This window comes from Macadamia integrifolia, unplaced genomic scaffold, assembly GCF_013358625.1.
Source record: "Macadamia integrifolia cultivar HAES 741 unplaced genomic scaffold, SCU_Mint_v3 scaffold1665, whole genome shotgun sequence".
NCBI lineage: Eukaryota > Viridiplantae > Streptophyta > Magnoliopsida > Proteales > Proteaceae > Macadamia > Macadamia integrifolia.
The window spans coordinates 16,778-29,575 of NW_024868296.1; the positions used below are offsets into that span (position 1 = coordinate 16,778).

Genomic DNA, 12,798 nt, shown 5'->3' on the forward strand with positions numbered 1-12,798 from the left:
ATTACTATCACTCCCCTGTACTTATTATTAAAGTTTTTCATATGAAATCCTTGGGACATATGTTTTCATGGGAATCCTTGAGTTGAGCCGCTGATAGGCATTCTTTTACTCACATACAAAAAGAGGAGATTTACTTCTTAGAGATGGATGCTCGGGCAGCAAAGAAGAGGATGGGGAAGAGAAGGGATGAGGAAAAAGAGTACTAGTTTCTAGTAAAATGCAAAGGTTATCTGGGTCGTATATAATAAGAACAGGGGGAAAGGAGATGTGAAAATGTAAAAATAGGAAAGTAACAAGAAAAAGTTAGAAGTAAGGGAGTTTTAGTAAATATAGGCTAAGTGTAGAAGAGTAATGGTAATTGCCCATGAAAAGAAACTAAGAAAGAAATAAAGAAAACAAGTTGGCATAAGACATTTGATATTATTTAAGAGCTTTAAGATATTCAAAAGCATTTTTACAACAATGGAATCCATGGAACACAAATCTATCAAAAAGCTGAAAGCATTCATATAGTTAAAGTGTGATGAACCCTATTAGTGTGGCTTCTTGCACAAAAATAAAAGGATGGTTTTTTTCTTTAAGGAGGGTATTGGGGAAAAAAAGCCAAAAAAATTAAAGAAAGAAATAAAGAATAACAAAGGCGAGAAAGTGGACTGAGTTACTTGGCTTTCTACTAATCCTAATATATTTAAATCTCTTATCCGAAATTTTACGTTCTCATCCCAATTTGTTTTCCAATGAATCTACTTGTCTTCTTGTAAGATTTTCTCTAAAGCTGATTTTTTTTAATAAGTATTGATAAATTTTTCTAGTTTGTACATTTTTTTTTTTTGGTTCGTTTTTACCATTTTACATGGAACAAAAGAAGCCTACAAGTTTATCATATAAACTCATCACTATTTTCATTTTTAACTTATGCCTTTTTCTCTGCTCCATAGCTCCCAAGAATTTGCATCATAGAATGTTTCCTTTTTTATCACACCACATAGATTAAGTAATTAGTATTTGAATTTAATTATGAAATAATAAAAAATGATTTTGATAATAATAAATTGAATAATACAACATTTAAATACTATTAAAAAAACCTAAAATTTTACATTGATAGTTATATAATATAAATCGATACTATTTACAATTTTTTTACTAAAAATATGAAATAATTTAATACTTTTTAAACCAATAATTATATGTTTAATTTCAATTTATCATATTTAAACCAAAGTTTGGATCCTTACTAGGATCCACCTTTTCTCTTCGAACATATAGCGTGACGCATGATTAAGATTTATTAAAATATGAAACTTCTTTGATTTTATGTTAGAGGAAAAAGAGTTTTATAGGAATCCAACAACCTTGTGTTTCAATTTTTCATTTAATTTTCAAAATGATCACAAAAATGAAATCATAAATATTCTTATTTTCATTTAATTAAGAAAATACCATTTGGATATTAATGAGGATGAATGATAATGGATCATGAAACTAGAATGTCACTCTTAAAGGTCACATGATGAAATATTAACGCAATGTCCTACAAAAAAAAAAATGCAATGAATTGACAAAAGCTTAACTTATAAGTTTTCTCAAAAATGATTAAGAAAGACAATGGCCACTTTAATTACTATCGTTCATAATGGATGCAATTTAAACATATGATAAAGAAACTTTTCAACAAAGCGTCTAGTTCTTTGAAAGAAAAGAAAATTAAAACATATTCTTCTTATTACTTGATCATGCTTAGAACCATTTCATGAAATTCTTCATCCAAAAAATTGTCATACTCTTAAGTAGTTCAAGCCTCTCATATAGGAAAATATAGAGTTTTCATAGAAAATAATATTATCTATATAAAAGTATGGAAAAATATTGTACATGTTGCTAGCATGTCCTTCCCTTTCTCAAACATATAAGCGAAGATAAATTTCCAAAGATAGTTTTTTGCCTCCCGTGGAGCCGAATGATTTATCCACCATCCTAGGGTCTTAATTACTCACCTCCTATGGTAAGCAGTTGAGAATACCCCTTTCACATTTTCCAATACCCATCCCAAGGCAATGACACCCACTGAAGAAAACTCCTCCTCCGTCATAGGTGATGGAAAATTTGGATGTTTCTTCATTTTTGTAATGTTGAAAATCCTATAAGATAGGATTGTTTTTCAAATAAAGGAGATCTACACGCCACCAATGTAGAATGAATTTTCAATGTTAAGTTTTTTTTTTTTTTTTTGTAAAGTCCATATTAAGTTAATGGGAGTGTAGGAGATGCCACACAATTCATATACAGTAGACCCACATGTCAAGAAAGACAAAGAGTTCCTAGGACCAAATTATCGCATGTCCATTTCGTTATTGCACGAGATGCTCAGACAATTAGATGTGCCGGATCCATGATACTAACAGTATGACCATCACTTATGTCATCCTTCCATTGGTCATATTGGTGCATCCATCGCACGATTAGCACAAAAGATGATTCAATTGCCATGTATCCCATGTGATTAGATTACCGATGCCAATTGAACGGTTTAGATATTTGAAATTTTTTTTAGAAAGTTGAAACCTTCGAGAAAACTGAAGCCAAATTGAGAAGGAATCCCAAGGCGAAATTGAAACCTTCTAGAAGATGGAATATTTCAACTCAAATCATTCAGTTTTTCCTCCCAGCTCTAAGGAGAGAGACACCCAACAACCTTCTGAGATGGATTTTCAGATCTCTTTTCGAAATGACGAAAATACCCAACAACCACTTCATTGGGAGGCAAACTGGGGTTTCATTCAAACATTTCTATTGACACAAAAGCCCTTTCAGATTACAATAATACCTATTTTAATCATATCTGTTTTTTGTTAAATCCGGCCGGATCTGAAGGGGTTACCAATCCTGTGGGTCCCACAGAAACTCCTTTTTCTTCTTTAAATACAACGGTTATCTATATCTTTTCCTCAAGCGGACACAATGGATTATTTTTCTATTGACGTGATTACCCTTTCGAATATTCTCATTTACCCACTATTTTCCTCATGATGGGGGCGAGGATATGTTGTCATTTTTCTGAAAGATAGGGGTAATTTCGACTGTACGAAGTAAATTGGTTATTCCCAACGTAGGAGTCGTTGAAAGTATTAGCTTCTAGAAGGTCTCCCATTTCACTGGAGTCTGGACCACTGGTTATTGGACACGTAGACAGTCAATCATTGCACTTTCTGAAATTTAAATTACGAGATTGCCATTCCACACTTGGTAACGTCACCGGCTGCTGGTCAAGCAACTTTTGTTTCTATTGTCTAATTCAGAGGGCTGCATATTCCATGTATTTATCAAAACATCACAATCTTTGAAAGGTGAGAGATCACACGAAGGCATCTTGAATGCATGGGGGTAGAGGGCAGCGTAATCTTTTCGTGCTCGCCTATATTCGTAAATGGATAACTTTCTTTTTCTCATCTAATATAGTTGAATGATCTTACTTTTCAACCATCTTGATTTTTGATAATGGTTTTTTTTTTTTTTTTTGTAAGAACGACAATGGTTGTAAGACCATAGTCAGCAAGTTTGAGTATAATAAATTTATTATACGTATATGTATATGGATTAGTTAGAAAAGTTTTTTTTTTTTTTAACGTATACTTCTGAAGATATATTATAAGAACCAAACAAGACTTGTATTTTGTGTACCTTGGGACCCTAATCAAGATATGTGAAATGATCATTTAAAAAAAAAAAAAAGAAGAAGAAGGTATTTAGAATGGAAACAAGATATCAAAATATGGCCCTTACATGATTCAGTGCATGGTTTCTTGATTGATAGTTTCACTTTTGTTATTATTGTGTTTTTCTAAATAGCTTTAGGAGGACAAGAATTCAAAAGATGGTTCATTTAATTTCATGTATCAGTACATGCTTGGTTCCTTGAATGATAATTCACTTCTATTATGATTTCTGTAGCATCATAAAGACATGAATTAACAATATATATATATATATATATATAAAAAAAAAAAAGACAATAATTCATATGATGATCCATTCTATGATATTGTAAATGTTATCTTGGTTGATAATTCATTTACCCTTTATATTTTCTATGGCTCTGAAAGGACAAGAATTCAAAAGATGGCCCATTTCATGATTCATGATGTGGCTTCTTGATTGATAAGTATTCATTCTAATTATGCTTTCTCATATTTTGATTGAAACTTATTTTTTCAGGGTTAAAAAATAAATAAGCATCAGTCTTGCTTGAGTGAACAAGAGGTTAAATTCCAAACTAATTACAGAAAGGCCAAAAAATATATTTTGGATAATAGATTAACGAAAATCGTATCAAAAGAAAATGGAAATTACGGTGGAGTTTTGTAACATGACTGCTTCGGTATGCGACATTACTTTTAAATGCTAGGTGCTAAAAAATGTGTTAGAAAAATATGGAAGCAATCAAAATAATTATTAAAGGAGGTAAGAGAGGGATGGTTAAAAGATACTTTTTGTTGATGCAATTTGTTTTTCAGTTCTAAAATAGAAGGTTTTCACTCTCCAGGCTCCCATTCCTATCATCGCCCACACCCAAATATATATATATATATATATATATATAAACCGAATCCACCACCACCGTGGCTCTGATACCAGATTACAGGATCGAGATATGCTAAAATCCAGGGAATATATATATATATATATATATATATTTTTCCTTACAAATGCCTCTCTCAGCCATTTTTTCCAACATAGGTAGTTGATTTGGTTCATCTTGATCATTAGATAAATAAGTCATGGTCTATACTAAGCATGTGTCAATTTTTTGCATTCCAAAATTATTTGCCATGAAATAGTGGCGGTCCTTGCAACTAATGGGATGTGATATGTATATGTACAATTTCTAAGTTTTTAGATTTATAGATTGTGCAGATGTCACTTTTGAAATGTGGGGGAAAAGTGAGGATGTTTTGGTTAATTCCATTATATGAATTTTAATAACTTTCATTTTTTTCCATTTTTCATAGATCATACCTAGAAAGCATACCATATGGGACCTAATTCTTTTTCATATACTTTTATTGACCTTTCACCAACTAGCCAAAGAATAAGAATTTTCATGTAGTATTTTGAAATACATATGATAGATAAAAATAATTTTGTGTAGATTTATCTGAGATTTATTGTGAGTTAGACATAAGAAAATAATCTAAATCTAAATTTGGTCAATTTCTTCAGTATTGCTTGGTTTTAGTAAACTTTTATTAATTAGAAAAAAAATAAAATAAAAATATTATTAAAATTTTAATTAAAAAATAATTTAATTAAAAGAACAAAACTTACGCGACACCTTCTTGATCATCTAAGAGAAAATGACATATAGCATCTAATTGAAATCACATTACAACTAATAGATTAGGTGGATCCATCATTCTTTCACTTGAATGAAAAAAACATTAATGTATTTCCAAAGGTTATCATTTTTAATAGGTCATGGATAGATTTCGCCATATGGCATGCCTCCTTATTTATTTTAATTAGCAATCTCTGCCTTTTAATTCACTTTGAAACATTTAGATCTCTTATTTTATAGTCTCTAAATTTTATTGGTTTTTTCTTTATTTTTATTATTATTTTTGGTACGTACTATGTTCATTGTTTTATAGTCGTTAGGTGTTATTATTCTATCCTCTATTTTTATTCTTGTTTTTGTGACACGTATGCTATTAGTCATTTCATATGGTATTAGTAAGGAACTAAGAATGTGAACATGTATCCAACTCCTCAATGGAGAAGTGACTAATGACAGTCTACCTAATGGATAGAAAATCACTCCATTAAGTATCTTAATGTTCGATATGGTTGTTGATTACCACCACCAAGATTTTCCACCCCCCTCATTGCTTTTCTTCATTGCTTTTGTTTGGTTATGAGGTCATCCCTATACATTTCACACTTTGTTAAGATTTTCAAATCTTCCTTGCTATGCTTTTTGTAGAGCGATAAAAAAAATAATAAAACTTGTTTTATGAAAATGCTAACCTCATAGTTTCTATGATGTCACACTCCTATTACAATATATTTAAGTCATCTTTATATATTTAATTTTCCCAAGATTTGTATGCAATATTCAGATAAGATAATGAGGTGATCTCATACTCAATGCTTAGAGATTTTTTTTTTTTTTTTTCAGTTTTCAATCAGAAATATTATATTATATCTATAAAATGATTGGAACAAGAAGTGAAAATGAAGGGGATGCATTCACATTTATTAGCATTTTGATAAAACTAATATTTTTAGTATATAATAAAATGAGAGATTCCTTAGGACACCAACATGGGGAGGAATTTGCAGTTGCAAAGCAATGGTGGTGCAGATAATGGAATCATCCATATGGGATCTACATGGTCATGTAGGAGAAAGCAATAATAAAAAGATCTCATGTGAGAGGGAAATGATACTTTGATGGTGTGAGATAGTTTTTTTTCAAAAAAAAAAAAAAAAAGAAGAAGAAGAAGAGGGCAGCTTCTTTATTGAATAGTTAAACCTTTCAAGTGGGAGTTTGATTGTCACTTAATCTTTGGAGACATTGTCTACATCATCTTTAATTTTATTCATATTAAATTTTTCCATCTAATTAAAATAAAATTTTAGAAAATGATTTAAATAAAAATTAATGCAGTTTAGACCACTAAAAAATCAAGGTGAAAATCCAGTGCATGATCAACCATATGGTCGAGGTAAGTTTTTATAATTGATATCCAAAAAAAAACTCATGTAAGAGGAAAATAGTACTTTGATGTCGAGCAAAAAAAATTTCAAAAAAAAAAAAATCTTATGAAATTTGAAAAAATAAAAAAAGAAAAGAAGCCAATTTCTTTATTGAGTACCTAAAAATGCCAAGTAACAGTTTAGTTGTCATTTAATCTTTGGATGCATTGTCTACATCATCTTTTATTCATATTGAGTTTAATTTAACTTTTCATTTAAATAAAAGCCTCTTATCACAAAAAGTAAAGATTTATGAAATACTTCGAATAAAAAATTATGCAATTTTTGAACTACTGAAGATACAAAGAGGAGAGTTCAATGCAAACAACGATATGGTTGAGGTGGTTTTCTATAATTTATATCCAAAAGGTACCTATTTCTATTTAACAACTAAAATAACTAAATCAACTTTCCATGTACGTAAAGAAATTATTTTCATCATTTCTAGAAGAACCATTTTTTTTTTTAATAAATAAGAAATATAAAAATTTATAGAATTAATATTTGCATTTGAACAATCAAATGGAAGGAACATGTGGACTAATGGGAGTGAACACAGAACTATCAACTTGATGTATACTTTCGATTCTCGTGAGGGATAGGGTGATCATTTCATCCCCTTAATCAAGGTGCAGAAGCCATGCTTCCAGATAGACTCATTTCTCCTAAGAAAGAAGTTAGGTCCTTGTTGCTTCAACCACCAATCCGAGTTTAAAGACTATAATCCCAAGCCATTTTCAGGCCAAAGAACCAATCCTCAAATGAGAGGACAAAAATTTCAGCCTCCTATCTGTCATATCATATCTTTCTCCTTATCCTTGGGATGAGTTACTTAGCCAATCAGTTTGTTCTTCTAGAACACATGGATATTTCTGTCATTTCATAGGGGAAGGGGTATTATGGTAAGAAACATTTCAATGGCATCAAAAAGTATCAGAAGAGAAACAGGGGGCATTTATTGGAAAATTTCTGTTTCTGTTAATGCTGGAAAAATCGGAGCTTCTTGTTTGGACATTTTGGGAAGAGAGAGAAAGAGAGAGAGAAAGAGAGAGAGATCTCCTCTGTTGTTTCTCTCTCTAAAAATTTGGTTCAGGACAGAAGATATAGACGGACTCGGGAAAGAAGGGATACACAACCTAAAGAGAGAGGTTTTTCTGCCTAAGAGCTTTGACCCTCTCTCCTTCGTGACGTGTTTCACATCTTAAATTTCTATTTACAACCTCATCTTCTCATACACTTCCTTTTGTTCCATTAAATCACCTGCGGATCTTCAACCCATCTGGGTTTTCCTCAGATTGCTCTTCCTATGTGAGAGAATCTGAAAATCTTGTGGGTTTTCGATCTGTGAATAAATCTATCGTATTCTGCTGCTTCGTTGCTTCCAGGGTTTTGAATATTTTTAGGAGACAAAGCTTGTTCTGTTCGTTTCTCCAGCGTTTTCTGCTTCCAGAGCCTCGAAAGTTCTTAGACGACATTGGATTCTTCCTTAATATTGGGTTTGATCTCCCGTTCAAATCTTGCAATTTGATTTGTTTGGAGATCGAAAAAAATTGGGTAAATATAAGCTCTGAAATATGGGGAATTGCTGTGTGACACCGGTGATTTCGACGGGGAAGAAAAAGGGGAAAAAGAAGGGCAACCCTTTTGCTATTGATTATGTTGGGAAACATGGAAACGGAGTTGGTAATAAGCTTGTCTTGAAAGATCCAACGGGTAATGACCTTGGGGTCAGATACGAACTGGGTCGTGAGCTAGGTAGAGGTGAATTTGGGATTACGTTTCTCTGCACTGATAAAACGACAGGGGAGGCATTTGCCTGCAAATCAATCTCCAAGAAGAAGCTGAGAACTGCAGTGGATATTGAGGATGTGAGAAGAGAGGTGGAGATCATGAAGCATTTGCCCCCACACCCAAACATTGTGAGCTTGAAGGATACTTATGAGGATGATAAAGCCGTCCATCTTGTCATGGAGTTATGTGAAGGTGGTGAATTGTTTGATCGAATCGTTGCCAGGGGACATTATACCGAACGGGCTGCCGCCATTGTTACTCGCACCATCGTTGAAGTTGTTCAGGTTAGTCCTTGTCGATCTCTGTTTTTCGATGAATATGTATTTGATTATTGATGGTTCCTTTGATTTGATTAATTGTGGGTATTTTAGTTGTTTGTTACTTGATACAAATTTTGGGTTTTAATATAAAAAAGGATCAATTCTTTGTCCCGGAGTTAATTTTAATTAGGATTTTGATCGTGCTATTTATGGGGGGGATCTTGGTTGAGGTAGCTTTAATTTTTTGTTTTCTGGAAATCCAATCTTTAATTTCTGAATTCAAGTTCTCACCTTTTTGCACAGAATCTGCTTTGGGATTTTCTCTTAATTATCTATTTATTTATGGAAATCCTTCTCTGAGTCTCCTGATCACATCCAACGTACATTCTTCCTCATGATGGGATATACCTATTCAAATGTCAAATAGAACAAAAATGGAAACTTGACTAACTTTGTATTCCTATAACAGTTCTTCCTTAGTCTGCATCATCTTCTGGATTATCCATGATTCTTTGTCATAAGTTCCCACTGAAGTCGTGTCACTTGTTCTTCGTTATCCTATATTCTTTCTTCTTTTTCCTACCTAGTCCTTTGAAACTACTCTATTGGCCTTGCTTCCATTTTCCACTCTTGTGGTACCAATTATATGTAACTGTGTACTGAAATGGGAAGTCATGATCTTTTATTTGATGTGAAAGCATCCAAACTGATTTCGTTTTGCAATCAGAAAAGTTAGAAATCCTCACAAGTTTCGACCTGTAATAGTTTATAATTAGAAAGGAATGAGGTCAGGGTTTCCAGTTTCTGTTACTGCCTTTCTGGTTCTACTAATAATAGTACTTGCTTTTTTCTTAAACTTGACATTTGCATTTGTACATTTGGTTTATTCTGTGTTCAACTTGTTCCTGGGAAATTGATAGTTGTCTCCTTATTGCGTTTTAGATGTGTCACAAACACGGGGTGATGCATCGGGACCTCAAACCTGAGAACTTTTTGTTTGCAAATAAGAAGGAAACAGCTCCCTTGAAGGCAATTGACTTTGGGTTATCAGTTTTCTTTAAACCAGGTAATATTTCTTTCTGTATCATATGGTTTGATGAAAATATCTGCTATACAGTGACCTAAGATTTATCATTCTCCACAGGTGAAGAGTTTACAGAGATAGTTGGAAGTCCTTACTATATGGCTCCAGAGGTTCTGAAGCGAAAGTATGGCCCAGAGATTGACGTATGGAGTGCTGGAGTGATCCTTTACATTTTATTATGTGGTGTTCCACCTTTCTGGGCAGGTACATCTCTTCATTTCAGAGAATTTCTATATTTCTAGTGTAATTACCTGAAGCCATACAGATTATCCACCAAGTCCAAATTGTTGTTTTCCTCCAAGGGGATAGGGGAGGGAGTGATATCAATCAGATGTTTCTGTCTCCTAAATTCTTGAGAATGAATCTAAAGTTCATTATATCGCTCTATTATGTTCCCCCATCCTTACCTTTGTATGCATCCTGATTCCATGCAGAAACTGAGCAAGGAGTTGCACAGGCTATTATTCGCTCGGTTGTAGATTTTAGGAGAGACCCTTGGCCTAAAGTCTCTGATCATGCAAAAGACCTTGTCAAGAGGATGCTTGATCCAGACCCAAAGGGGCGGTTGACTGCTCAGCAAGTGCTTGGTAATGTTCCATTCTTGTAGTCGTAGTAATGTCTCATCTAAGTGGACTTTTAACTTTTCAAACAAATGAGGAATTACTTGCTTTGAAGCAAGCCCAAGTGATGACCTGTATAAGCTTAAGCTTGAAGCTTTTTTGTCCCGAACTTTTGGATGCAGATCATCATTGGTTGCAAAATGCTAAGAAGGCTCCAAATGTAAACCTGGGTGAGAATGTCAGAGCAAGACTCCGACAATTCTCCGTAATGAACAAGCTCAAGAAAAGAGCCCTAAGGGTAAGGATACAAAGCTTGGTGTTGTCCTGTACAAATCTTAGAGTCCCTTGCTGGTTAACACTGAACTGAAATTTTACTGCCACAGGTGATTGCGGAACATTTGTCAGTGGAGGAAGTGGCTGGGATAAAGGATACATTTGACATGTTTGACACTGAAAAAACTGGAAAGATCAAACTTGAGCAGCTAAAAGCTGGAATTCGAATGGTCGGACAGCCATTCTCTGATGCAGAGATCGAGTTTCTAATGCAGGCTGTAAGTAAATCCCATAGTCTTCCTCAGCTTCTTTTGAAAATTTAAATTTATTTTCCTTGCAATTTTTGTTTCATTTTAGAGTCTTCTAATCAAAACTAGAACAGTAATTTGGATTTATATTGGTGGGTTGTTGATGGATGATGATTGTGTGAATGATATTTACCGAGAGAGTCATTAAGACAGTTGGCTTATTTTAACATCCTTCTAGTTTGTATTATGTGAAGCGGATCCTTTGTTCATTTAAAAGTATTCGAAACTGGTTTTTACAGGGTGACGTAGATGGTGATGGGGCTCTCGATTATGGAGAGTTTGTTGCAGTTGCAGTACACATGAAAAAGGTCGGGAATGATGATCATCTTCGTAAAGCCTTTGCATTCTTTGATAAAAATCAGAGTAGTTACATAGAAATTGAAGAACTACGGGAAGCTTTAGCCGATGAATTGGGTTCTGATGGTGAGGAAGTCATCAATGCCATTATTCACGACGTGGACACAGACAAGGTTGGTGTTTTGCCATTTCCCACACATCCATACATCAATGTGTTTCTTGTATTCAAAATCTGACTATCATTCTACTATACTGCAGGATGGACGAATTAGTTATGAAGAATTCGCCACCATGATGAAGGCAGGCACAGACTGGAGGAAAGCATCGAGGCAGTATTCTCGAGAACGGTTCAATAGTCTCAGTATGAAATTGATGAAAGATGGACCATTGCAGTTACCAAATGAGGGTAGATGAAACATTTTAATGAAAAAAGAAGTAAAAAGTGTGAAAAATGAAGAGTAAAGAAAGAAATTCTTTTTGCCTCTCCTTTGTCTACAAATTTCTCCTTTTTTTTTTCCTTTTAATCCCATTTCTTTCTACTCCTTTTTAACTACTTTGTCCCTCCTATGGAATCTTGAATTTCTTTTTATTTTCTCTTGATTTATGGGTAGGAGGAGAGGAAAGTAGTTGGATTGGTGGTGAGGTTTTTCATCAACAAATTGTCTTTGTTGTTACTATTAGAATAACCTCACACACAGACAAAGATTCCATCAATGGGATTTCTACCCAAAAAAATGCCATTATTGGGTTATAGGGACCTTGCATGGGAGTGTTTCATGTGGGTTGGTTAAGGATTGAGTGGTACCCATAACTATATATGGCTACTGTCCTTCAAATTGAGTGTACCTATCTCTATATTTAGTTGCACAAAGAAAGACACATGCTATTAATGGGTTATAGGGACTTGGAGTAAATTCTTTCATGTGGGTTGGTAAAGGATTGATTGGTACCTATAACTATATATGGTTATTGTCCTTCAAATTGAGCGTACCTATTTCTATATTTAGTTGCACAAAGAAAAACACATGCTATTAATGGGTTATAGGGCCTTGGAGTAAATTCTTTCATGTGGGTTGGTTAAGGATAAAGATATCCAACTACAACTATATATGGCTACTTTCCTCAAAATTGAGTGTACCTATCTCTATATTTGGTTGTGGATGCTAGGCTCTGATTCTTCTTCCGAGGATGGGATTGGAGTTAAGGATGTAAATGAATATTTGAAAATTCGTATTAAATTTGTGTTTGCATTTGTTTAGGGAATTCTTATTCGAAAAATTGGTTCTAAAAACTAACTGAATCGATTTGAAAGCTAATCAAATGTAAAAAACTACAAATATCTCAATTTGAAATTTAATATTATCCCCCCTTTTTTTTTATGTCTGATTATAAAATTATGATTAAATAATATTTGATAATATTAACATACCCTTATCAATTCATGGTATATAATTACAAGTAACTAAAAA

The 12,798-nt window shown here is 33.3% G+C and overlaps 1 protein-coding gene across 1 annotated transcript; it reads left to right on the forward strand.

Annotated features, from left to right (window-relative positions):
* Positions 1 to 7,778: 7,778 nt before the first annotated feature.
* Positions 7,779 to 11,811, forward strand: LOC122064476 (calcium-dependent protein kinase 8-like). Its single transcript, XM_042628180.1, has 8 exons — positions 7,779 to 8,831; positions 9,750 to 9,873; positions 9,952 to 10,095; positions 10,326 to 10,478; positions 10,634 to 10,749; positions 10,835 to 11,002; positions 11,272 to 11,502; positions 11,588 to 11,811. The coding sequence occupies exons 1-8, from the start codon at positions 8,331 to 8,333 to the stop codon at positions 11,741 to 11,743; spliced, it is 1,593 nt and encodes a 530-aa protein (XP_042484114.1). The 5' UTR covers positions 7,779 to 8,330; the 3' UTR covers positions 11,744 to 11,811.
* Positions 11,812 to 12,798: the final 987 nt, after the last annotated feature.

Coding starts and splice junctions, on each gene's coding strand:
- LOC122064476 (XM_042628180.1), top strand. CDS start 8,331: ATGGGGAATTGCTGTGTGACACCGGTGATTTCGACGGGGAAGAAAAAG. Junction 10,479..10,633: donor GACTGCTCAGCAAGTGCTTG/GTAATGTTCCAT, acceptor TTTTGGATGCAG/ATCATCATTGGTTGCAAAAT. Junction 11,003..11,271: donor TCGAGTTTCTAATGCAGGCT/GTAAGTAAATCC, acceptor TGGTTTTTACAG/GGTGACGTAGATGGTGATGG.